The sequence below is a fragment of the Aspergillus novofumigatus genome, assembly GCF_002847465.1.
Source record: "Aspergillus novofumigatus IBT 16806 chromosome Unknown P174scaffold_7, whole genome shotgun sequence".
NCBI classification, from domain to species: Eukaryota; Fungi; Ascomycota; class Eurotiomycetes; order Eurotiales; family Aspergillaceae; genus Aspergillus; species Aspergillus novofumigatus.
In genome coordinates, this window is record NW_020194280.1 from 1,784,323 (window position 1) to 1,810,272 (window position 25,950).

The following is a 25,950-nucleotide window of genomic DNA, read 5'->3' on the forward strand; positions in this document are numbered from 1 at the left end:
CATTAGTGCTTATTCGCAGAGGACCTAATACACACTGACTCAGTTACTACGTCACAAAGTCACCCGACCTGACTCGAATCAGGTCCCGCAAGGGCATGAAAGACTATCAAACCTGGTGGATCTTGTCGGGATGAGAGGCGAACCACAGGTGCAGACTCACCCACTAGAGATAGATAGGCTGTTGTCAAACAGGATAGAGCGGATGTGGAGAGGGGCCGCGGAAGGAAAGATGATCGGCGTCCTCTTGGCTATCTCAGATACCCATTGATAAAACGCCGCTGTGGAGACGCTAGGACTTAGCTTACTGGGAGAAGAATATAGACAAGGATTGGCATCGCAATGATATCTTAGCTTCCTTAATCCTGAAACGGCAAATAAACTTAACTTCAGCTGAAGGGTCTGAGCACGATTCAGCGCTGAAGTGCCTCACGTCAGATGATATCATGATCCTTGCAAAATGACATGCTTCAAGCCGGTAGGTGGAGGTGAATGGTAGGGTTGCTGAATACTAGTCATGACTGGTAAGCCCTTCGGATGCGTAGGGAAGGACATTCAGCACGCTAATCTCAGGATCATCCTCGACTGCTTCCCCCCTCTCTCCTTCTTGAGAGGCCCTCCGAAGACGGAGGCTGGCTGCGTCTAGACAGATGGATCAATCCAAGCGAATTCCCGTCGGTGTGTCCTTAAATATGACACAGCTACGATATGAAGGACTCTTTTCGCAGATGACCTAGAGGTTATCGTTGTTGTGTCCTTTGCTTCTTTCCTTTTCTTCTTCTATACACATCTGTTGCTCTCTTAGATAGAAGTCTCGCGTGGCCAACCATGAACGGGGTCCTCTTCGTCTGGTTGTGCCTGACCTCCTGGCTACCTCTGGCCACCGCACAGGACTACACCTGCAGTGCCACGAAGCCCTGTGCCATCGGCTGTTGCTCGAATACCGGGGTTTGTGGCCTGGGGCCCGACTTCTGTGGAGATACTTGTATCTCAAATTGTGATAGCAAGTCAGAATGCAATCCAGGATGGGGAATGGAGGTAGGTCGTCCGTATGGCCGCGGGTATCATCAGGCTGACTCACCATGCCAGTGGTCGCAAGCCGACAAATGTCCCCTGAGCGTCTGCTGCTCCAAGTTTGGATTCTGCGGTACGACGGAGGAGTTCTGTGGGAACAAGACTGTTCAGTCGCCCCAGTGCTCCAGCGGTTCCAGCTCTTCCAAGAAGACCATCGGGTACTATGAGGCCTGGAGTGTCACGCGCAGCTGTGATCGCATGTATCCTGAATGTATTGTCCCTGCTTTTCTCCGAGCTAGATGGCGATTGAAAACTGACTTCACAGCCCTACCGATCGGCTCCTATACCCATCTCAATTTCGCTTTTGCATTCATCGTGAGTGGCACATAGGTCTTTTCTCAATCCGTTGGCTCACAATATCAGGACCCGTCCAGCTTCAAGGTTGCACCAATGAATGCCGGTGATGAAGCACTCTACAAGCGCTTCACCGGCTTGAAGAGTTTATATCCCGATCTGGAAACTTGGATCTCCATTGGCGGTTGGAGTATGAACGACCCCGACCAGCCCACGGCCACCACATTCTCCGATCTGGCGGGCTCAGCCGATGCACAGGCAAAATTCTTTGCTTCTCTGATCTCTTTCATGGAAACTTACGGCTTCGACGGCGTTGACATCGACTGGTTTGTTGTACATTCAGATGAATGTGTTACGTTCCCGCTAATCAGGTTCAATAGGGAATATCCCGTCGCCGAGGAGCGTTCTGGCAAGCCGGCAGACTATCAGAACTACCCTGCTTTCCTGAGAAATCTCCGAAACGCCCTGAGCTCGACCGGACACAAGTATGGGCTTTCCATTACGGTACGTCTTTTTCTTCCCGATTCTTTCCCAGCTGGCAGGGACGCATTTTGGACAGTTGGCTAAAAACACAATGTCGATGATGTGGTAGATTCCTTCCTCCTACTGGTACCTACAGCATTTCGACATCGTTGAGATCGAAAAAACCATTGACTGGTTCAACGTGATGTCGTATGACCTACACGGCACCTGGGACAGCTCTAATCGCTTTACTGGCCCCTACCTGAAATCCCACACCAACCTTACGGAGATTGACCAGGCGCTCCAGCTGCTCTGGCGGAATGATATCAATCCTGACCATGTGGTGCTGGGACTTGGTTTCTACGGTCGATCTTTCACCCTCACGGATCCTGCCTGCTCCAAGCCAGGATGCACCTTCTCCTCTGGCGGTAATGCAGGCCCTTGCACCGCCGCCGTCGGCACGCTATCTTATGCGGAGATCGAAAAGGTCATTGCTGGTGGGGCCAAGGTCGAGCTTGATACGGATGCAGCTGTCAAGATCGTGACCTGGGGCGGCAACCAATGGGTCAGCTACGACGATTCCGAAACGCTCAAGCTCAAGCTGGACTATTCCAACAAACACTGCCTAGGAGGCACCATGGTGTGGGCGGCATCGACGGATGACGCGCAGGGCAGTGCGGCCGCAGCGCTCTCCAAGCTGACGGGCCGGTCCATCATCTCGCTGGCCGCAACCTCCTCGTCGGCGGACCAGGTTCAATCCTGCCGGCTGGGAGAATGCGGAAAACAGTGTCCCAGCGGTCTCAAGCCGGCCCAGCGCAGCGATGGCAAGAACAAGGGCAACACGGGTACAAATACCGGATGTCCGAGCGGCCAGTCACGACTATATTGCTGTCCTCCAGACAACATGCCCACGTGCCAGTGGAGAGGAGGAGCGCCATTCTGCAATGGCAAGTGCCATGACGGCGAGGTCGAAGTCTCGAGCAGTCTCAGTGGCACGGGGTCTGAATGCTGGACCGGGCATAAGGTGCTGTGCTGCACGCAGAATGCGGCCAACGCGGCCGTGGCCGAGTGCAAATGGTCTGGCAGTGCACCGTTTTGCGCAGCACCGTTTAGCAAAGCCGGTTGCCCTACAGGCCGCGACAGACTCACGTACTCGAACTATGGTGCCGGTGGTGAGGAGCCATGCATCACAGGATATAAGGTGAGTAGTCCCCTCCCGCCAGGTGAGGAACGGACCCCACTGATGTCGAACGAGTCCTTTTGTTGCGACCAACCTCCTCCATATGAGGACTGCGATTGGTATTACCATGGTGGCAAAATCCTGGGACAAATTCCGTTTCAATGTACTGGCGAATGCCCTGCCGGCAAGGCATCCATTGCAACAGATCCGTCAGGATGCCTTTCAGGTTCGTCCTCACTTCTTTGGATAACTACGACTCAGCTAATGACGGTCAGGTTACGGATCCTTCTGCTGTAGCTCTCCCGCGACAACGGTAAGTACCTCTGCCATGGTTGCAGCATCAGAACTGACATTCCATAGAATGATCCGCTGGTAGCTGCATTTACCACACGATTGGAGAAGTTCATCAAGAACCCCGTTTGCAAGGCGAGCGACCGGCAGTACACCAAGCGTGATGATGGTGACAGGACCGTGACTCTGGCCAAGCGACACGACCTGGCTGCGTCGGACTGGTCGGGGCTACTGTTGCAGATTTCGGCTCTGGCAATAGGCAGGGCCGGAACATATCAGTCGTCGCTGATGGCGGCCGAGTTCAACACAACTTATGGCGAACCGTTTGGTCTGTCGTTGGACCAGATCCATCGATCGTTTGACGACGCGTAAGCCCTCTCCAGCCTTCATTATAGCGTCCGCAGCGGCTGACCTGTTTTAGACCTCTGGTGGACACGAATTCCCGCACTGAGAGTCTCATGTGCATGGGCAGAAACGCCGGGAATGAGGTAGATGACTATGAAAGGTCCCGAAGCAGCGTCTGCGTCCTTCCGTGTGCCGCAGCCGGGCCAAGCGTCGCGGCATTGATGCCTCTCTGTCGGAGTCGAACGGCACCAAATTGCTCCTCAATCGGAACATTGGGGAGTCGGAGGAATCTCAGTCCTCGGCGCAGTTCGGGTTACCAACGTGGGGTAAGACCTTCTTCTCCGTGGTTATCGGGGTGATCCAGTCTGACTGAGCAGGGTACATTGTGGACGGTATCGTCAATGGCCACATGACGCTGGTCTATGAGCAGCTCATCCGCACCAACGCGGGCGAGAACATTCTCGAGAGTATGTCCATGTCCCCGGGTCTTTTTTTTGTCCGCTCGAGTTCTAATCTGGTGCCATAGTTGTCTGGGAAGTCCCTGACGATAGCTACCGGGAGACGGCAGCCGATCGATGGGTGGCCTTCCATTTCCACTTTGAGCATCTGGCCAACCGCGGTGGTGTCAACCGCGCCGGTATCTACGCGATTGTCGCCTTCCACGCCCAGCAATATGCGAACAGCAACCGCTTCTCGCGCGTGGATGGGAATGAGCACCAGGGAGACAATCGGCGGGCGCATATTCTCCAGTGCAACACGGGGAGTGAGGCGAACGAAAATACGATCTACTGGTACCCTGGCGATCTGCCCAACTCGGCAACCAACAATCTGCCAGTGTGGGCGCAGGTAGTGACGCGGTTCGGGAACTATCTGTTTGACGAGGATCTGATCACGGAGGAGACGTTCACCGGAGCGCAGCGGGGACAGTTGACCACAGTTGCTGATGACAGCGATCCCTGTTCCTCAAGGCGGTACTTTGACTGGGGTGAATATCGGCAGAGCCGACAGTTCACACCCAATGGCAATGCGCAGGGGCAGCCGAGCACGGAGGATAGTCAGAATGATAATGACGAGGTATAACTAGTAGATGCGATTACGCAGCACGGCAGGGGAACCCACGGGATCCTGGTTGAAATCAATCTATTGGTAGAAAGTGCCGAAAACTAAACTATAAAAATCCAAAACATTGGAGCAATGTGACGTAGGCCTCAGGCACAGCTTACCTACTTTCGGGTGAACGTACCCCCGTTCCTAGCCTTGATTCGCTTGGTAAGGTAGTATATATTATAAGTATCGACTCTCGCCCACCGACCATCCCATCATCCATCAATCTTGGAAACGTCATGTCCTACCAACTTACCCGCGACGATCTCGACAACTCGCAGGATGATGAACCCCCGCCAACCGCGCCGCCAAGAACCCCAACCCCGCCGTTCTCCAGGCTCTCTTGGCCTATTACAATGAGAGATGCCATGATGCACCACCAACCCTCCGGCGCCATAACCTTGAGCGCTACTCCCCCAACGCCAGCGTCTCCGGCGCTATCTGGGGCATTTACGAGACCCCCCTCACGGCCGCTATACAGGCAAACCTCCTGCACAACATCCAGACTCTTCTCAACGCAGGCGCCGACCCCAACGGCATCAGTGCCTTTGAGTTGAATGATTATGCGGTGCGGTTTATCCGCGGCCGGGATCCCAAGATCGACATGTCTAGTTTCGCTCATTGTCCGGACCGCGCGACTGTCTTGGCCAGTGCCCAAGGGAAAGGGATTACAGCGCAGACTGCGCCATTAACGGCAGCGGAAATTGAGGAGCGACGGGGAGGTTTCCCGCGGTTCTGGACCGAGCCGAATGTCCCGGGTCAGCGCTTGCGGATGAATGCGGCCTTGACGGCGCTGGAGGTGGCGGCGGGGATGGGGATGTAAATGCATTGGACGTTCTGCGGGCGGCGGGGGCAGACGAGTCTGCCTGGTTGACGCAGGAGAATGAGGAGGAGGAAGGTGAGATGATGGTCGAACTTTCAGAGGAGGCAGGGGAACCTCGGTCCGCGCTCTCGACCTCTTCGCCGATTCATCAGGCTCTCCAGGCCGGACGGGTAGATATGCTTCGCCATCTCTTGGCGGAGTGCAGGTACTCGCCTAACTACCGCCCCCGCGCGGCGCCCACAGTCGCTCTCCCGCCTGTGTCGTTTGCGATTGCGCGCTGCGATCTGCGGGACCCCGGTGTGCAAAGGTGTCTGGTCGAGTTGTTGGCACATCCGAAACTGAACCTGTGCCTCCGCACCCCGGTTTTTGACGTGCATGTGCTCCATTTTGCGGCCGCGAGACATGATCCGGATCTACTGAGGTGGTTGGCGGGCCATGTACCCGGTGGACTGAAAGCTGCTGGGACGACGGCGCTTGGCCATACGCTGCTGCATGTCGCTTGCCTGCCGCTGACGGCGGACCAGATTGTGGGCAGGAATCCGGCCGTAGCGAGGAGTATCCATTGCGCGCGCACGTTGGACACGGCTTGGTTGCCGCATCGATTGCCGAGTCCGCTGCATATGCGGTTCGTCTGGCCGGATCAGCTAGGGGGTAATCCCCGGCCGATGAGTGAAAGCGAGCGGAGAGGGCTGAGAGAAACAGTTGGGGTGATTTTGGAGGATGGAGGGGTCGATGTGAGGGCTCAAGATACGGATGGGAATACGGCGCTACATTACTTAGCCGGAACGTTGAACGTGGACGAGGAGGTTGTGCGCATGGTCAGGGGGATGGAAGCGGCAGAGGGGCTCTGGGAAAGAGTGAGGAACGAAGCCGGGTTTACGCCGGGGGTGTTGTGGGGGGAGTAATTGCTTATATACAAGTCTATCAGTCCCTTAAGCTTTATTGTGCACCAGATCTCAGTCAACCTTGAGGTGTCCTTCACATTCACTTATGGTTGCAATATAAGAGGAGCTGACTTATGTCCGAAGTCGAGACTTACCGGAGTTATAGATGAAGGAAGGGTCGCGCAAAGCTGGCCAAATCAATCCTTCTTCCAGCGTATATCCAGTGTTCACCATAAGCCTTGTCGCACCTCCCTTGAATTTCATCTTTCGTCCAAACGGGTTCAGCGGCTCATACTTATTCAAGCAGGTTTCAGTCCATGACTCCATGATATGAGCAGGCCCGTCCTGAAAAGCCCGAAAGATTTCGGAAAAGGAGTGGTCTTCGGGGCTGACGGTATACAGCTCCTCATCATAACTAGATAGATATGTGATTATGCTTAGTGATAAAGTTTATAGAAATGGTATCTTCCGTCTTATAAATCAGAATTGTGATTTTAGAAATCAAGCCAGTTGCGTCAATGGGGGATGCCGGTAGTAAAGTGTCTATTGCACGAAAAGTTCACCCTTTGAATACACATGTCGAAACCATAAAGGAGACTCTTGTTTGTCTTCAAAGCTACTATATATATGCACGCAGGGCAGTCGACACTAGTTCAAGCGCACCATTACACTTTCTTACTGATCTAGTCTAGAACCTAGTCCTCTTTTATTTACACCTCGAGCCACCAGTTGCTTCGTGCCTACTCTTCCACATCCATCGATTAGCTTTTCAGGGCACTAGAGCTCCGGGTCTATTAGATTCGGTGGGGAATAAAGGCCATCCATGACTTTACTCTGAGTATCATATACACAGGAGATAGGATCCAAGGACAACAATGCTGGATGATACATTATAGACTCTGTAAAGGTGTCTACAATAACATGCGCCATCGAGTACGTCCTGTTGGAGAAAGTAGACGATCTGCTTTGATATACGGATATTCGTCTAGGTCAATTGCATCTGGATACGCCTACTGGGACAACGCCTCATACTGGCCTCTGCTCGAGAACTGATTCTAAGGAGCGCCGACATAACTTCACATAGATTGACAGTTGTTCAATTCTGGTTGAGTGTAATGGATGGTGCAATACCATTGACATGCAAAGCTCTTCAGAGCAAGAAATATATAACAGCAGGTATGAATATTAGCAGATACATGCGGTCTCAGAATCAACAGTAATGACAAATTAGGTGGTGAACAGGCAGGGGCCGCATTCACCGTAACTAATTCCATGTAGCATGTCCAGCTGTATGACCAGACTACGGGGTAAACCCAACCACATAAAGACAATCATAAAGCAAAAAGGCCCTTATGTCAATCCATCCTAACTCATGAATACCAACTAACCACAGCAAGCTTGGACCTTTGTAAAGAACGCAAACCCTTCCACGAGTGATAATTATTGCTGTCCACGATAGTAATAAGCTGATTGGTGGACTTTATTCTCGCTACGAACCGTGCCGACACGGATCACAAACACTAAAAGCAACCGACTAGTCAGGGATTACAAGAACTAAGCTACGTATTCAGGCCAAGGGACGGGAACTCGACGCTTAGCAGGCTTGATTGATTAGTGGCTGATTTAGTTGGCAAATTGTGGGATTGAGTTTCTGTACTCCGTACTCCATGCTGGTTTTGACTCTTGAACAGTGGAGTAATGGACTAACTCCGTAGATTTTAGGTGCAATACATATGAGTTCAACTACACATAATATCCACGTTGGATAATAAAACATAACTCAGTAGAAGTGAAGTTACTTGTAAAAAATCAGTAAATAAGCACCATCTACTCCGCTCGCACCTTGACCATCGGCCCCTGCCACCTTTTCCGCCCTCGCACAAGCCAGTCACCAATGGCAAAGACCAACACAGCCAGAAACACCGGCGCCGCGTAATTCATATTCTTCGCCGTAACGGGGTAATTTGGCGGAAACGGCAAGAAGATAATAATATACACCCCATACACAATCGCAAAAACATTGATGGGGACACCCCAATGGTGCAGACGGAACGAACCCCACCGGATCTCCTGCGGGGCGCGCAGACGCTTCAGCAGCAGGAAGATCACCGGAATCAAGTACGAGATGTATTGCCCCAGAGTAGTGAGAGACAAGAGCGCGTTAAAGGCGGTGGTGGAGCCGATGTTGATCAGGGCTAGGAGCACGGTGATCATAGCGACGAGGAAAAGCGCGCGCAGCGGGATCTTGTAGCGCGGGGAGACGTACGCGAAGAAGCTGGAGAAGGGGAGGCCCTCGTCGCGGGCGAAGGCCCAGGTGAGCCTTGTTACTGAGGCGAGGCCGTTGAAGAGTGCGATGAAGCCTGGGAGGACGAGTGTCATCATTAGAACTGAGGCGGCGGCGTTGGATTTGGTTGCTGTGTAGAAGATCTCGAGGATGGGGTAGCCGGTGGGCGTCTCGAGGGCGTCGCTCAGACTGCCCATTGTGTACATCAGCCCAATGGTGAATCCGAGGGCGACGCAGCCGTTGATCAGCACGCTGTAGACCATTGATCGGGGGACTGCTCGAGGGGCGTCCCGGACTTCCTCGGCCATGTGTACCACGCCGTCGAATCCTATCCATGTATCAGTGCAATTGCACATATCGGTGAGGGAAGACAGTTATGTACCGCCCAGAGTGTAAACTGCGGTCAAAAGACCCACAGACCAGATGACCCCATCGTTCTTCCAGCCGCTCATGGAGTTCTCGAAATGTGCCCAGACGAATTCTGACGAGTTGCGGGATCCCAAGACGATCAGAGTAATCAGGACGGCCGGGAAGAATAGAATATGGATGATGCCGCCAATGACCTCGACTGGCGACAGAAGACGACGGGCATAAATATTCACAGCCACAGGGATGAGAAGGACAGCCCAGATAATGAGAGTCGCGTGCCAGGGCTTGGGAACATACTCCGGGTGGTTTTGAATCACCAGCGCCTGGATCTGCGTGCCGATCAGGTAGGGAGAGGTTGCCACGTTTGCCCACCAGGAGAACATCTACCCCGTTAGTATTATTTTGGCGTCTGTGGATGTTGTCATACCGTAATCCATCCTATACTTGGTCAGCCTGGCTCATGTATTTCGCTATGAGACACACCTTGAATAAAGCTCAGGAATCGAGGCGCAAACGGTGCCAGATCATATGTCCAGTGGTACTGGGCTCCAGCCACCGGAGTACTACTATATCAGCAGACATCCATTGTTTTCCGATAACTTACTCACATTGATGCGAGTTCGGCGAGAGAAAGGGCAATGCCCAGAGAACCCACAATCGCCAGCATGAGTCCATAAATGAGAACAACAGGCCCTCCATTCTCCAAACCAGCAAACATACTCGCTCCAATAGCCTCCCAGGATGCCTGGAGAGTTGCTGCGAACGCCAGCATAGGCAGGAAACCGAGATATCGCTGCTTGCGGTTAGATCGCACGCCAAATTTCTTCCTCTTGTGCATACCTCCAGGCGTGGTTTCGACTGGTATCCATTTTCGGGAGAATATTTCGATTCAACGATATTGTCCTGGGGCGACTTAAAGCCATTGCCGGTTTCATGGCCATAGGCCAGTTCAATCCCGTTGATATCCATCTTTGATGGAGAGTGCAGCAGACTGTGTGCCACAATGAACGAGGGAGAGTTTGATGAGAAGAAAAGAAATGCCTCAAATGGTGGCAGGGGGCGGTAAAATGGAAAAATGCCAGCCAGGAAGGAAGGAGGGGGAGAGCATACCTATGAGTTAGTGCGACGAACCCTGGCCGCTTATCCTGGCATAGCATGACGCCGTTGCGTGCATCCTGGTCACTATACGCGGACTCATATCAACCCCGGTCAATTTGAAATTGCGAATCGGCCAGAGTTTGTTTCCGATTGTAGATCTCTTCCTTTTATCGGAAAGGAACATTTTGAGGTTGGATTCGAACTAGGATGCCTCGAGTAGCAAGCGCACAGGGGCCAGGGTGTGGTCTGACTGCTCAAGGTTCTCCCTCTTCCGCTCAGAAGATGGCCAAAATGCTTTATATTGATGTGAAGTGTATGATTCTTTGACTGTGTTATTGCTGCGATTGCCCATCTCGCCGCTGCCATGGCGGAGCCCTCTCTTTTGCCGCCGCTGGGGCAGATTACGCCAAATAATCATGGCGCGATCGTGTCACTTTTCACCTTTATATTTCTGTCCTGTACGGTAATTGTGGTGCTCGCTAAAATCGCGTCGATGCTCTATCTGAAGCGCTCAGTCCCGTCAGTTGACATTCCAATTTGGAGCTGCATGGTGCGAAGGAACTGCCTCTCGAGCTGGCTTATGTCCCTAACAAGCGCAGATTGTTGCATTCGGTCAAAGTATCCTAATCCAGGTCGCTGTCAATCATGGCATGGGGAAACACCGCAGTGAGGTTTCCACTGACTCATTCGACGCATATAGCAAGGTACATCAACTGCATCCCGTGGCGTAGGAAACTCACTTGCTAACCTTGACAACATGTCTTTAGCTCAATTACGCGGCCGAGCTTCTGTTGCTCCTCGTTCTCGCACTATCCAAAGTGTCAACCGGCAATCTCATCCGCTCGATCAGCCCAAGCAAATCAATTCTTCGATGGTGTCTCATGGTACAGATCGGAATTGGTGTCTGGACGCTGCTTGCGCTCTTTGGGACTGCCTTTCAATGCCCCGCCCCATATTGGGAGTATTCGCCCAGCCGCTGCATAGGAAAGGTAGGCCGCTACCACAAGCATCATTGAACGTTGCTTAGACTTTTAGGGCGCGATCAGATACACGATCATGATTTTTAACTTGACATTGGACGCAGCTCTTGTCGTCCTTCCAATTGTAATGCTATGGAATGTGCAAATGCCTCGAATCCAACGGTTCAAGATTTCATCCGCATTTGCATCTCGTTCGTTGTGGGTTCGCACTCGGTCATTTAGGAATATTTATTGCTGACGAGCCAAGGGTCATTGTCGCGAATATTGTCGAAATGACGTATGTGACGCAATACCTCAATTCGACTGATTCAACTTGTACGGCTGTCCTCCCCGGCGCTTGCAAATGTCGCTTACCAGTGCGCATACAGGGACTATCGTCAGCGTGACTGCTTCTAACCAGTCTGTTTTCTTCCCCAGTACGGTGGGGGAGTATCGAATCTAATTCCTGGCCTCTAGGGCAATGATGAACATCAGTATCATCACAGCTTGCATCCCTAGTCTATACCGAGTGATCACCAGTCTGGCCCTAGGGATGAACACCGTCCATATGTTCGAGGGGACGGAGCTGACCTCCTCGGCAAACTCTAAGAAACCCAACTCGCATTCAACGCCCAAATCCTTCAGATCAACCCGGCCGAGTCGCCACCGAGAGAGTGCCTTGATATCAAACATAAGCACAGCCACGTGCAACGCAGTCAGAGATGAGAGCACTGAAAGCACTAGGAGGATGGTGAGCCACCTTTGAGGGCTGGAGTAACCGCAGAAGGATGGAACATTCTTCCTGACTACCTAATGAGCGTTCTGGTATGCGAACGCTGGCTATAATATGATGAAGCTAGTATAGAAGGTGGCCCATTTTCTGAATCAAGCTGCTTATGCTGAACCTTCAATAGACTAGTAATATCCAGTCATTCTTCCACATACCTATCAGGTAGCACCAATCCGTCTCACTAATCTTCTAGGCGCTAGACTGTATTCATATAATGGCTACTAACAACTATCTCCTAGGCCTGTAACAAGACCTAGCGCCCGCGGCCCGCCTACCCCCTAACTGATGGGGCTAGCGTATGCTATCCCCACCGCAGAGCAATCATAGTGGATATTATAAGGATACATAAGAACTAAAAGCCGCTATTAGTGGAATGTAGCACTATTGGGGAGGGAAAATCCATAGCTACCTTGAAAAGAGACCTTTTTCAATCTGAGTTTGTTTATGTCAGATAGCCAACCTCTGTTCAAGTACACCCTCTAGGAAAAGTCTCAGACAAACATACATGCAGGATTCCTAATTAGGTACGTGCTCCTTATGAGTTATTCGGCGACGCAAGTTGTTGCCCCCCCAGTCTGTCATGATAATCCCTACATATTGTAAAGCCATTTAAAGCCCCCTTAGCCCAAAAGAGTATGTCGCATCTATGTAGCATTTACACACAGGCTTATTAGCAGGGACTCGTTCAAAGACAGATTCGGTTTCGAGCAGAAACCAAGGCATCTCGCGGATGTCATCCTGTTCCACGCGCACCTGGTTGTCACTAGTTCTCGGCTTTCTCAGCATCGGCAGGGGTATTAATATCCAGGATGTCGCCCCTATTGAGGCTTGCCGCGACATAACGGCAAAGGAAAATGCCCAGCTAGGTATTATCAATTGTCTCTATGAAGCGGAAACAGTAATTATAATTATCCACGGGTAGCATAACACCGAGCCGGCCGTATCCACGGCCCTGCTGAGTGTTGCAGCCCAAACATCCGATCTCAAGAGGCGTCTCTCGCTGGACGTATAGTGCCTCGCTTTCCAGTTTTCTTGCTATACCTTCTTGCCACAGTTACAACATGCGTGGAAGCCTTACTATACGGAGAAAAGACGGACGCTGGATTACATTTCATGTAATGCCAATGCCAATCATTCACGACTAGACTGATTATGTCGTTAGTATGGCTTAAAACAGCTGGTAATACCGACTGTAGAATGACGTCTGTCATGTAGTCAAGTGCTTTCTTTTCCTACTAACATTGTCTGACTCAGTTCATGAGCCTGTAATTGCTAATATTTTGTAACTGCCACAGCACTGGGTAGCGTAAATTAGCAATCATCGGGTGCAATGGATGGAGCTCAATCACCAACGCGCCATTAAAGGGGTACCCTGTCCATTCGCTGCTCTGGCTAACAGTCCTCTCTCGCGTAGCTTGTGTCCGTGTGAAGTCGTTTTCTACTACCTCATCATGGATGTTTGACTGAAGCTAGCTAAACAAGATTTACTGTATTAGGCTATTGCTGGTTTCAACAGCAATGATCTGTTATTTCTTAGGCTGAACATTAATAGTTAGGTTCTTTGCCTCATTAGTTTTATGGAAAACCTTTATCTTTATTAATGGCTCTGGAATAGTATCGATATCTATTATGGCAGGATCTTCCCGGGTTTTATTATGCTTTAGTGGAGCCAATTTAACGATAAGGTTAATCTCCCAATGAAGCCAAAAATGATCAAGTCAAACAGAGTGGCGCTGGAAGGAGAACCTCCTTGTGTTTCAAAAGTCTTAACACGCCACCTTCTGCAGGGGTGGCCGCGTCCTCAAATTCCCTTACTGCCACCTGTGTGGCTATATTTGCGCAGGTAATGCTAGGGGATTGTCTCTGGTCCATGTTCTTTGTCCGGTTTTTGCTGTCACGGTAATGTACTCCTATTGCAGCTGTCCACAAGGCTTCTTTCGAATTGATCTCCCTCATTATCAAAGTATCCGGTAATGGTTGGCATCTGGATATGCAATGCAATTGAGACCGAGGAAACCATTACTTTCGTCCTAAAAAAGGTGAACGGTTGAGACATCTACCTTTGGATCAGGTACGAGGCATTGGACCGCATGCTGACGAGCGAAGTCGAATTCACGCAGCGACTCCTTTTTGAATGAGTCTCCGGTTGAAATCGAGTATATGTGTATAAGATGAAATAAGGAGAGTCCCGATGTGCTTGGCAGAACGTGACATCATAGAACGGTTGTAAATGATCAATGGGTAGTAGCGAGTCCACACACCAATAGTTACTCCATGCTGCCTGTATCATTATACTGCTCCGTACTCCGTATAGGATTGAGCCTTTCAAAACTTATGTGGAGCTTTGATGCGGGGACCCCAATTTGAGGGGAACTGCTGACAAATATCCATGCCAGGTAACTATCTTAGTCGAAGAATATAGAACCCTCTTTCATCCTTATTGATTTATAATCCCACCTTCCATGGATGATTTTAAGAATCGTCCATAGCCCTCCTTTGCTGACTACGGAATACTACTACCCAAGTACCTCGCGGCAGAGCGTTTGAGAAAAAGGCGAAGCCATGGCCTCCTTGGACGAAGTCTTCGCAGAGGCGACAGAGAACGGCTCCATCCTGGGTGCCATTATTCTAGGCAGGGATACTTCTCGTATATCTACCGGGCCAGTATCTGAGCTCCACTGACCGCTACAGGTAAATTCAACTACTCAAAAGCATTTGGTCGCCGCACATTTGGAGATGGAGAGGAAAGTTTGATGCGAACGGACACAGTGCTTTCTTTTGCTTCTGCCACGAAATTAATCACTTGTATCGCGGTGATGCAGCTAGTGGAGGCGGGGAAGCTCAACCTGGACGACGATATGTCACCGATCATCCCTGAACTCGCGGAGCAAGATGTGCTCTTAGGGTTTGACGAGAGGAACGGGGAACCACAGTACCGGAAGCGGGCGAACCCGCTCAAGCTGCGATATTTGCTCACCCATAGCGCTGGCCTTGCCTACGGTGCCATGAACCCGTTGCTCCAGAGATGGGGGCTCTGAACAACCGGGCCCCACAAACTGGGTCGACTGTTGTGGAACGCTTCGCTTACCCATTGGCGTACGAGCCAGGGACTGGCTGGGGCTACAGCCCGGGTGTTGACTGGGCAGGAAAGGTCGTGGAGAGAGTCACGGGAGAGACACTGGAGTCCTACTTTCGGAAGCACATTTTCGATCCTCTTGATATCACCAGCATCACCTTTTGGCCGCACAAGCATCCGTCCATTCAAGGCAAACTAGCGACCATGACTGCGAGAACTGCGTCTGGTGGCGTGGAACCTTACAATGGACCGTACCTTACTGACGGGGCGGAGGATTGCTTTGGCGGACAAGGTGCTTATGGCAATCTCGAGGATTATATGAAGATTTTGACATCTTTGCTTGTCAACGACGGGAAACTGCTGCGGAAGGAGACTGCTGACCAGTTTTTCCAGCCACAGCTGACGGCGGAGAGCAAGGCCGCACAGAAGGCCCTTTTTCAGGATCCAGAGAAGCTAAAGCTATTCATCGGCGATTTCCCCTCAGATATGGAATATGACTGGGGCTTGGGCGGTGTCTTGGTTCAGAGCGACGGCCGAACGAGAAGGTCCAAGGGCACTATGATTTGGAGCGGCATGCCGAATATTTTCTGGGTAACTCCCCGGTAAGATCTAGGTTGGAAGTGCTGATTGCTGACATTCCCAGTTCATTGACCGGGCAAGAGGACTGTGTGGTGTTGTTGGTATGCAGTTGCTGCCGCCGGCCGATCCGAAAGCGCAGGAACTTGTGAGGTTGTTCGAGGAAGGAATGTGCCAGCTCCTCGGAAGTCAGGTTGTTTAGACCAGTGACTGGGTTTGAAGTCAAATGATGGGGTTATTTTTGGGCTCACCGCATATATAAGAAGACAGGGTAACATTCTCAACTTCATGTAAGATTCTGTTTTCTAGATATTTGCTCGGGAATTGTCCAGCATTAGCGATTCAGATGCAGCTTTTGAACATTGTGCCAGCTGAATGTCGCCGCTTTGGCCCTGACTGACGAAAATCTGACATTTGCGTATCTGAAACAATTTTCCCCCGCTACGGGGATTATCGGCCGCCTCAAGCGACTAAAGAAGGGGAGGGGCTGAGGGACAGGGATCAGATTAGAAAAGAGCACAAAGGACAAAATCGGAAGAAGACGTCATTAGGCTCTTCGTCCTAAAACACTTCCTCTCTCACACACACACCAAAATCACATCACGAAAAATCCCAGTCGGAATGCAGTCCACCCCTATAAACCCGGAGATGATCCACGTTGTCTGCAAGGCCGACAACCGCCAACACGCTGTGGTGAATATTCCTTCATCAATAGACCAAAAGCTGCCTTCCTCGTCGCTCCGTGCGCGGCCGATCTTTCTAGGATTAACTTCCAACAACCTCAGTTACGCCCGTGGAGGGGATCTACTGCATTGGTATGCCGGCCTGGCTTTTATATCTTTCGTACTCACTGACAGCCACAGGTGGAAAACGTATCCGGTACCACCTACCGCGCCGTCCCTGTACAACGACCAGTCTTCCTGGGGCATCGTCCCGGCATGGGGATACGCCACTGTCACCGAGAGCAACGTTTCTGGAATCCCGCCAGATTCCCTCATCTGGGGATACTGGCCTACCTCAACGTCGCCTTCTCTCCTCCGCTTGGAACCTAGCGAGCCTGCAGGTTACTGGGCGGAGGTTAGCAGCCACCGGCAACAGCTGATGCCCATATACAATCGCTACGAACAGGTACCCTCTGACGAAGAAACGGAGTTGGATGAGAGGGGGTGGAGTGTCCTCTTCCGAGGGGTCTGGGTCGCGGGATACCTGCTGAGTGAGTATGTGTTTCCTCCTGACCCGCGAGCACGAGAACCAGTCCACCCGCTTGGCGCGGCGAGCAGACTGCCCTGGTCCTCGGACGATGCGGATCTCTCGTCAGCAGTTGTGGTAATTTTGGCTGCGTCGACCAAGACTGCGCGCTCGTTTTCGTGGTGTCTCTTCGATCGGGCCAGGGCAACTGGGCCTCCGGGATTGGTACAGATTACTTCATCGCCTGGTGTTTTGCAGAAGGTTGCAGATAGGAAAGGCTGGGGGATGTGTCCAAGGCATTTGCATATACGCAAATCGACGAAGCAACCGGGTGGATTGAGGGTCTGCAGCCGTCAAAGGTGGTGATTATAGATTGCGGGGCCCGAGAGAATGCCCTCAGTCTGATGTGCCAGAATCTTCAGGAGTCAGCGCTCCGGTCATGTAAAACTGTGATTCTGCAGGTGGGCAGTCAGCAGAAGGTTAGTCTCTGTCCATGGTTCTTGAGGCATTCCGCTGACTTCTGTTCAGGTGTACACGACGGAGGAAGTCCAGGCAGCTGGTGCAGCTATGCAGTCAATGGGAAAGATCCAGTACAACACCTCTGGCATCCAGGACGCAATCATCGACCGGGATGGTGCTGAAGCATATTTCGGAAACGTCTCGCGCAGGTGGAAGGAATGGTTAGCAGACCGTGCCTCCGCTATCCCTGACATGCAGTTAGTCTGGGGAGAAGGCATTGATGGCGATAATGGAATCTACGGGGGATGGGAACGACTTTCAAATGGGGAAGTGCGCCCTGAAGAGGGATTGGTTTATGCTCTGTAGAGAGATCTTGTCGAGGCATGTCCAGGGAGCCGATAGTGCTTCTATCTAAGTGTCCGTAGAATTGCTCAAGCCAAAAGACTCCAGACTTGTACAGAAATTCGGTTGATTCTCACTGGAAGACTATGTTGTCCGGAGAGGGGAATGCCAACCTTTCGTTGACGAACTCGAGAAAGGAGCTGCTGAAGGAGAAACCATCTGGGGAACAAATACGGATTTGGCGGAACGGTGAACTGTGTTTTTCCATCTCATCATAAGAGACCAAGCTGTTCAAACACCCTGGTTCCAGTTGGCCAGATACCAACGAAAGCACCTTCCTGGGGCGCAATCTCGCTTCTTTTCTCAAGCACGACATGGTCGATATTGGCTCGATCCAGGCAATGTGCCAAGATTAATCCAGCAACGGATCCGCCAACTATAATAACCTTGAACTTTAGCTTTTCCATACTCTTTCAGAGCAGGGACCCAATCATATAAACATCTCACTTTGCTTGCTCTACATAAGAGGAAGGAGCTGTTGTGGAGGTGTCGGTTGCTTGTACGCAATATCTCAATTGGGAAAGTGTGATGCTCCAAGTACTGGCAGCATATCATCCACTACCTAAATATGAGGCCTTTCAAACACCTCTGAGCATACACTGTGTTGGTTTCTGCGCCCTCCTGACCAACAGTATATGTCAAATTTGACAGCGTCTTTCTGCATGCCTGCTTTTACCCATCGCTCCAGTTGATACCGCAGTTCACGGGCTGCTTCCCCGGGCAATCCCTTCTCAACTCGATAAACGAAGCAATCGTTGAGTTTTGAAAAGAAGAGGTCGATATCGTCAAATTCATCGATGATCTGGTCCCCATCGCGTCTGAAACACACCCCTGCGCGTGCGGGAATCGTCCAATCTAGGGCCCTGGAGCATGTTTTCGAGTAATGCCGTGTCTTGGATGAGACATTGTGTAATCGACAGAATGGTAGGGAGACGATCTGGTGGTCCATGAATTCGTACTCGAACCACGGCGCATATGTCAGACTTCTCAGTGGTTTCCCTTGCTTATGCCATTTTCTTCGCTTGTCTGCTGCGTGACGAAAGTGGATATCCACGGTTTTTATAGACTTTGCCATACTGAGAAAGTCCACTAGCACCTGGAGCCTTTCGAACAGTAGTATCAGTTGGCCAGGACTTGAGGGTTTTGGTGGCAAGATGTCGACGCGCACAGGTACCCTGTGGAAAGGGAAATTGTTCAGGCCGCGATAGAATGCGCGGCCCATACAGCCAATGGTGAATCTCAGCCTGAATTTTGGGAGTCTACAGTAAGTCCATACTGACTCGAGCGGATCAATGGTGAATGAAACGGTAAGGTTGGAATACAGATGATGAGATATCTCGTCGTGTAGCCTCCTGCTAGTGCGAAGGATAGTGAGCGAAGTGTTTGGTCTCGGCCACGGCAGTTCTTTTCCCGGATACCGTTCGGTGTCTGCATAAGGGAGTAGCCAGTCCCATATACAGAGCCGCAGCTCAGGCGGCAGCCTTGCGAAATGTCCGAGTTCTGTGCGTTGGGGCGACATAACTTTTGGTAGCATGGAATGCTGGAGGAAAATGGGTAATTTTGCGATAGAGATTTGTAGTGCATTGGATGACTCACTCATCAAGTAGAGGGAATGACGTCGAAATAGCATCAACAAGGCCCTTGAAGCTTTTATCTAGTCTACCATGGAACGAGGAGCTACTGTCCCAGTATCCTTATATAGCTTTGTTACCGCGCAAGGAGAGATCATTTGATCTACTTATGTACCCTAAGAGAATCTACATGGACTGAAGTGTGCAGTAATATTGTTGATCGCTCGGACTTGGGACTCGACTCTTGGTATGCATTGTACTACAACTATTGACTTAAGTAGGCCATTGTATAGAGGCATACTTCGATTCAGGGCTCATCCTACAATTCCTAAAGATTATTCACAATATAATCATGCCCGCGGGTAGGATTAACCGTCGAGTCCATTAACACCTCCAATTTATATGGTTTAGTGTATACTAAAGAACACAGCCTCTTGGTATTCAGACATTGTCTTGAATCACTTGTCTCATACTCTCAATCCATTGCAATTCTCCAGTATATATATCAAAGAATAACCATTCTAGCTTCAGCTCGGGCCTCACGATTCTGCACTTGCAAAGAGATGGCATTCTAGGCAATAGACCTTATTCAATCGCTAAGCATAGATGACTGACCTGTATGGAGATTCACATTGCAAGCCTGGATGCATTATTGATGAGCGTACATGGCTTATAGCTCATTGTCGGGGATCATAACGGCATTGCTTGTTAACATGTATAGCAATCTAACTGCAGACTGGACACATCCTGCTTCAATAGGAACGCCTCGTCAGTCATTTGGTGGAAGAAGACAACTTTGTGGAGACCGGTTGGAGCGGTTAATGACGAGAGAGACTTACGGAATGAAGGCCACGCCAGCGAACCAATGTGTGAATGGACCTCTGGAATACCGCCCGTTTCATCAATGCAGCTGTCTTTGGCACTCGGCAGGAGAGCGCGTCGACTAATGAACAAAGACAGGAACGGGCATCCTATTCACTGTTCCCTCATTTCCACAGTGATGCCTAGTTTGCGGCGGCAACTGGGTAATCTAGGACATAGGCGATTGCAATGTCCTAATTGATAAATACGTTGCTCTCTGTCAACGACAGCTTTCATCAGGAGATCCCTAAGAAGCAATTATAACTATCATCCTCTATTGTCCTCATACAAGGTAATCTTACGCATATCTTGTATATCGACAGACAGCTAATCGGAGAACAGTCTTTACGCTTCTGCCAGATATCACTTACACCAGCCAAAATGAGCACTCAGCCCGTAAGCATTTCTTTGACCATGCATGCAATTGATCCGATTTGGCCGCTTGGCGATAGCAAAACGTATCCACAGAACAACAACATTCCACCTTGACCTCGCATTATCATGAACCGTGAGCTCCCCTAGGATAGTGCGCACGTCGGCCACGGTCTACCAGTGGTTGTCACATGAATAGACATAGTTGATAGTAATCAGACAGCCGTCTTCCCTGTGGAACGAGCCACACCTTTTACAGCCGCCAATGTTGCGGATGTTCTGGTAGTCATTCCATATGTCGTTACCACTGATACTGCAGTGGGCATCGCCCTGGATGAACACGCCGCAGCCCCGAATCTGATCGCCCCAGCAGTTGCCGGACAGATTAATGCCCGACTCGTTCCTAGAGACATAGATCAGCATTGGCATTGAGTGTACAAGGGATAATAAGAATGTTGCATGCCAATCGAGCAATGACTGATGGCAAACGAGCAGGTCACTCACGCAGACGTAGCAAAGTAAGAGGGCTGGTCGTTTCGCTGCAGGGTATTGACGGCCTGGTCACACCACTTCACAAAATCGGGGGTCGTGCACATGGTCGAGCCCTCGCAGTCATAAGCAGTGGGGTCGGGCTCAAAGGCGTTGGTTAAGGGATTATAGCCTTGCGCCTGAACCACGAATTTGCTCGTGTCGAAAGTGGAAGTCCCCAGGGGTAACGTCCACTTGTAAGTGTAGCCGGTGATATCCAGGGTGATGGTGCTGACTACCTCCCACGACCATGGGGGCGCCGTGGAGCCTTCAGGAAGTACACCGTTATACTTGTAGAGTGTAGTGCCTTCGACCATGTAGTGGGTGCAGGCGTAATGGTCAATGTTGAAGTTAACACTCCATCCTGGATCAGTATCGAAGTCACAGCCCACGGAGTCCCAGAGATAGAGGCGGACAAACGAGTAAGGTACTAGAATGTCCGCCTGGATAGTGGTCGAAGTCGCTGAAGGAGAGGAGTCGTAGTTAACAACTGTCTTCCCACCAGGTAAAGATTCGGTATTCACAGTAACTGTATTCGAAGCTGACCCTAGACTGCCGCCTCCACCTACTGCACTTACATGAAATATGTAGCTAGTTCCGGATGCAAGACCGCCAATCGTGATCGTCGTCATTGAGCTTGGAACACTTGCAACAACACCATCACCCGAATACACATGGTAGCCAAGAGAATTCGAGGCCCCGTTCCAGGATAACTGAGCAGAACTATAGTCCGAAGTCACAACTGATAATCCAGACACCGCTCCTGCGGCGCCTCCAGAGGTCCAGGATGCTGCATCTGTATTCAATGGGGAGCCACCACTGATTGCGTTCATCATGCTTTGGACGTATGAATCCGCAGGCAGCGTGTCGTATGGATTGGGCAAGCTGTCGTCTGTAAGTTGAAGGAAGCTCACCCCGCGCTCCTTGGCTAGACTGGCTACCTCACTGACCGCGGATTCGGGCACATTGTAGACAATATGCCAGAGTTTCCGCGGGTCACTGGGGTCCAATTGTTAGGTGTGTAGGAGTTGATGTAGGAATCGTAGTTCAGCTCAAAGGTCAGAAGGGTATCCATGGTATCCTCGAAGCAAGATGCTATAGGCGATCCGGGGTTCAGGACTGTAAATGCACCGGGGTGAGCACGTTTCGTATAGGCGTTGATATACTTATACAGATCCGCATATTCATTATTGTCACCACATTCGGGCCAGCCCTCGTCAAAGAAGATACCGCCGATATTATCGCCGTAAAGCTTGTACCACATATCAACATCTTCCTCGATCTGAGCAGTCCAATCCGCCAGATTCCCCGAGCCCAGCCGTGTTTGGAATTTCTGGACACTCACGCCCAGGTATCCAGTCCGTACATAACCAAGCACTGTTTTACCCGCAGCCGAGGCACGCTGGATCACACCTTGCCAGTTCGAGTCAAGAGCCGAATCCGGGCCGTTCACGACGTTGGCAACTAAGATAGGCATCTTCTTCACATCATACGCGATCAGCCGATTCCACGCGGCCGGGTCACCAAGCGGGTTGATGTACGAAGCGACAGCAATCTGTTGCCCCTGGCCAGTCGCAGTCGACGAATTCCCCGTTGGGTCCGCGCCGACAGCAGTCATGGTGGCTGTGAGGGTGGTGGTGAGGGCGTCCTGCGCATCGCAAGACGTGACGGTCAAGCAGGCAGTTGAGCAGGCGAATTGAGGGGCGAATGTCTGGACCTCGCACTCAACGCCGCATTGGGTCGCTGTCTGCGCTTGGCACACCGTGGCGGTAGGACCCCCCTGGAGCGATGCGGCGGGGATCACATTATTGATCGTGATGGCCCCGTTGGTGAAGTAGAGCCACGACAAGGCAAAGGCCCCGACAGCCAGCCCGTGGAGATGAGATGCGCTGATCGCCGGATTCAGCCGGTCAGCCTGAGTGAGTGCCCACTGCACGACAGTATTTACACCTGCCACAAGCTCTGCATTGGTCCACGGAAAGTTTCCGTGATTCATGAGCAGCCAGTTGGGATATCCATCCCGGCCGATGCCGTCGGCGAGGATGTTTTCGGCGCCGCAGATGACGCTGGCCATGTCCAGCGAACGAGACCGGAGGGAGGATGAAGAAAAGAAATCGGCGCCTATGTCGCAGTTGCTGTTGTCCGAGCCGGAAAGCAGCGTCTGGAGGTGCGCTGCCACCGTCGAGTCCAACTGGATGCCCATATCTCCCGCACTCGCGCCGTTCCCGGCACTCGCAAAGGTGGTAATCGTGGCTGGCAGTCCAGTCGCCGTGTCCTGCTCTGGAGGTTGCGTGATGGTCTGCTCTGGCTGGCTGAAGTCAGTGATGAAGACGATGGCGGTAGCGGTTTCCAGATTGAAAGAGTCCTCCAGTTGCGCCGGGGGAATCTTGATGGGCACCGGAACCACCTTGTCGTCCCGGTAGACTTTTGCGATTATGAAGCCGATAATCGCCATCGCGCCAGCCCCTAGATAAGCCAAGTTGCGCGGCTCTAGTGCGGGTGGGTTCAGACTGCGGGATTGGAGAGTGCGGCCAGTGCCCTCAAGGACGTCCAGGACCTCTTGGTAGCACTTTGAGTCAATATCCGCCGCGCAGTCGCTATCCATGGTGGATTTCAGACTGGTCTGCATATCTGGAGACAGGAATGCTAAGATTCCATTCCCAGCCGGGTCACCCACCGCAGTAATTTCAATCACGGACCCGGTGAGCACGGGTGTGGGGACCTAGAGAGGCGTCAGATGCTTGCGGAGAGAACGTAGTGGGAAGCCGTAAAGACATACTCCATCCGTGGTGTACTGGCTCAGGTCACCCACGGAAAAATACTCATCATCCGCATGAGCAAGTATAGAGAAGAGAATACCAAGAGACAATAACAGGAGCGTCGGGGGCGCCATTGTGTCCCGAGGAAAGGAAAATGGGTGTAGTCCCGAAACTCGAGTGAGATGCCGTAGAGTGTGTATTGACTACTCTATATACCCTTTGATCCTCAATTGTACAGAAATGGAGCTCAGAGGCGAGGCTCCGCACATTTCTTAGCTCCGGCGAACTGCTAATCTCAGACAAGTGTACTGTACTCAGGCAGTTGAAGAGGGCGAGGATACAGTCCGAATTGTGGAAATGAAAGTCAGGCAAGTGGGGGTCACCAGGCTCGCAATGGTACACACACATCCGGACTACTACAGGCTTGCTCTTGAGCCACCATCCTCTTGTGGTTCTATAAGCCCTAGGAAGCCTTAGAAAGTCCTAGGACCAAAGTGTACAATCATCCGAGCATTGTTCCATGAGAGTGGCGGTTCGACTGGATCAGCCTAGGTCCCTAGGAGTAACTAGTCATGTACTATCACAGAATTGGAGAGATTTCTCGGCTAAATCTCGTAGCGAGGGCAAAATAGCAGTACCATATTATGCGCTATACTAGTAGTACATTGGGAGAAATGGGCCAATGTAAGATCACAGACTGCATCTCAGGAAAAGGGCGTTTAGGACTGTAAGGTAGAATTCAAGTCATTATTGACGGATGTACTCGGCGCTTTCGGCTAAGTGCTGAGACTAATAATGTCAAGGGACTGGACCCGCTCTGAATGGTACCTAACCTTTTTATATCAAAAGGTATCAAATTATAATACCACTAGGCCAAAAGAGTATCCGGATATTATCCCAGTCAGGGTAGCGTCTCATATCTGTAGATCATAGCGGTATTCTATTTTCTAACAAAAGGCTACTACAACTGTACCTAGACTGGCTTACCCAATCCACCAATTGCCAGCCCTAATCCAACCCACGTGGATATGGATTAAACCATTGGGTGCATGTGATCTAGGTTATCTTAAACTGATAAGCTTTCTAACTAGATCTAGGCCTAGATAGGGGGATATTTTTATATTTATATATAGAGAATAATCCTATTTAGCTATATATAAAATAAAATTATTAGATCTATTAAGAAAGACTAGAGTCATAGTGATTTTTAGATTTAAGAGGATGATGATTAGGTGTCACACCCTGGGATCCGTCTCTGCTGTTCTTCCGCTAGTCAACTACTTTGGGAACGGGTTGATATAGTCCCTGGACTATACCCGATACTTGCCTGCGGCCTACTGACCAGGTAGCCCATAACGCTATACCAACCAGGTATACGTCTTGATAAAATGGTACAATGATCTCTCGTAGATCAAGGACAATCCAAAGGTAACACACAATGTCAATGAACAGTAAAGATAGAAGCAAGGCCTATTAAGGATGTATCCTTAATAGTAGAGAGTAACTGATGATTGACGAATCAGACTAGTGAACTTGTACTCAAGTGAGAGATTGTTATTGAGCGCGAGGAACTAAACTAAGAGTGCTAGATACAATGGTAATGAGTGTCCTTATATAGTTTCTTAGCCGCGACTTCATCGCGACTCCTATCGCTACTCCTGGAGTATCCACAGAGTAGATCGTAGAGTAGCTTCTGATACTCCTTGTCTTGGCGATACCCTCATCCTGGGGTAGCAGTCACGTGTTGGTCAGGATAGTATCCCCGAAGCTAGTCTCCTCCATATCGCATACTCAGGTACTGGGGATTGATTGGCTGTTCGCTGTTCCCTGATTTTGCCCATCACATCCGCCTTGCGCCAGTGCGGTGGCGTTGGTGCTGTAACATTAGGATAGTGAGGGTAAGATATATATATCTCTGCACCGACTTTTCATTCTCAGCTTATGGAGCACCCCTACTCCCTAATATAAGCCTATTTCAGCTTATACAATAGGTAATATATAATATTTATATACCTAATAATCATGTAATCTAACAAATATATAGGTTCCCCGGGGTTGAGGTATAATACTAGAATAATAGGTGGTAATCTGAATGCTAGAGGTCACCTGACTAGGTTGTATGGATATCCATATTATCCACAGTCCAACCCGCGTGGATACGAGGGTGGGTGAGATACCTGATGGTTTACCCATAATCCACGTGG

The 25,950-nt window shown here is 50.8% G+C and overlaps 7 protein-coding genes across 7 annotated transcripts; 5 read left to right on the plus strand and 2 right to left on the minus strand.

Moving 5' to 3' along the window:
- Positions 1-825: 825 nt before the first annotated feature.
- P174DRAFT_515074 (glycoside hydrolase family 18 protein) lies at positions 826-4,735 on the plus strand (the record flags this gene model as incomplete). Its single annotated transcript, XM_024832128.1, has 13 exons — positions 826-1,035; positions 1,087-1,282; positions 1,337-1,386; positions 1,435-1,691; positions 1,746-1,869; positions 1,958-3,028; positions 3,083-3,233; positions 3,283-3,320; positions 3,368-3,666; positions 3,720-3,822; positions 3,852-3,969; positions 4,021-4,110; positions 4,170-4,735. 13 exons carry the CDS (start codon positions 826-828, stop codon positions 4,721-4,723), a joined length of 3,261 nt encoding a protein of 1,086 aa, XP_024679725.1. The 3' UTR covers positions 4,724-4,735.
- Positions 4,736-5,060: 325 nt separating this feature from the next.
- On the plus strand, positions 5,061-5,566 carry P174DRAFT_444893 (uncharacterized protein; the record flags this gene model as incomplete). Its single annotated transcript, XM_024828199.1, has 1 exon — positions 5,061-5,566. A coding segment is annotated over one exon (506 nt), but the record flags the coding sequence as incomplete, so codon positions are not given.
- A 2,715-nt stretch (positions 5,567-8,281) lies between these two features.
- Positions 8,282-10,076, minus strand: P174DRAFT_376358 (putative amino acid permease; the record flags this gene model as incomplete). Its single annotated transcript, XM_024822683.1, has 6 exons — positions 8,282-9,066; positions 9,121-9,490; positions 9,535-9,545; positions 9,591-9,670; positions 9,716-9,900; positions 9,948-10,076. The coding sequence occupies 6 exons, from the start codon at positions 10,074-10,076 to the stop codon at positions 8,282-8,284; spliced, it is 1,560 nt and encodes a 519-aa protein (XP_024679727.1).
- A 493-nt stretch (positions 10,077-10,569) lies between these two features.
- P174DRAFT_463272 (uncharacterized protein) lies at positions 10,570-11,930 on the plus strand (the record flags this gene model as incomplete). Its single annotated transcript, XM_024830245.1, has 5 exons — positions 10,570-10,755; positions 10,805-10,909; positions 10,973-11,194; positions 11,241-11,383; positions 11,642-11,930. The coding sequence occupies 5 exons, from the start codon at positions 10,570-10,572 to the stop codon at positions 11,928-11,930; spliced, it is 945 nt and encodes a 314-aa protein (XP_024679728.1).
- A 2,586-nt stretch (positions 11,931-14,516) lies between these two features.
- On the plus strand, positions 14,517-15,974 carry P174DRAFT_453998 (serine hydrolase domain-containing protein; the record flags this gene model as incomplete). The annotated part of the gene is made up of 4 exons (XM_024829196.1): positions 14,517-14,601; positions 14,646-14,954; positions 14,978-15,621; positions 15,674-15,974. The coding sequence occupies 4 exons, from the start codon at positions 14,517-14,519 to the stop codon at positions 15,806-15,808; spliced, it is 1,173 nt and encodes a 390-aa protein (XP_024679729.1). The 3' UTR covers positions 15,809-15,974.
- Positions 15,975-16,171: 197 nt separating this feature from the next.
- P174DRAFT_444895 (DUF2855 family protein) lies at positions 16,172-17,703 on the plus strand. Its single transcript, XM_024828200.1, has 4 exons — positions 16,172-16,421; positions 16,470-17,055; positions 17,091-17,273; positions 17,323-17,703. The coding sequence occupies exons 1-4, from the start codon at positions 16,228-16,230 to the stop codon at positions 17,617-17,619; spliced, it is 1,260 nt and encodes a 419-aa protein (XP_024679730.1). The 5' UTR covers positions 16,172-16,227; the 3' UTR covers positions 17,620-17,703.
- Positions 17,704-20,633: 2,930 nt separating this feature from the next.
- Positions 20,634-23,880, minus strand: P174DRAFT_423979 (uncharacterized protein; the record flags this gene model as incomplete). The annotated part of the gene is made up of 4 exons (XM_024825163.1): positions 20,634-20,862; positions 20,964-21,872; positions 21,938-23,709; positions 23,767-23,880. 4 exons carry the CDS (start codon positions 23,878-23,880, stop codon positions 20,634-20,636), a joined length of 3,024 nt encoding a protein of 1,007 aa, XP_024679731.1.
- Positions 23,881-25,950: the final 2,070 nt, after the last annotated feature.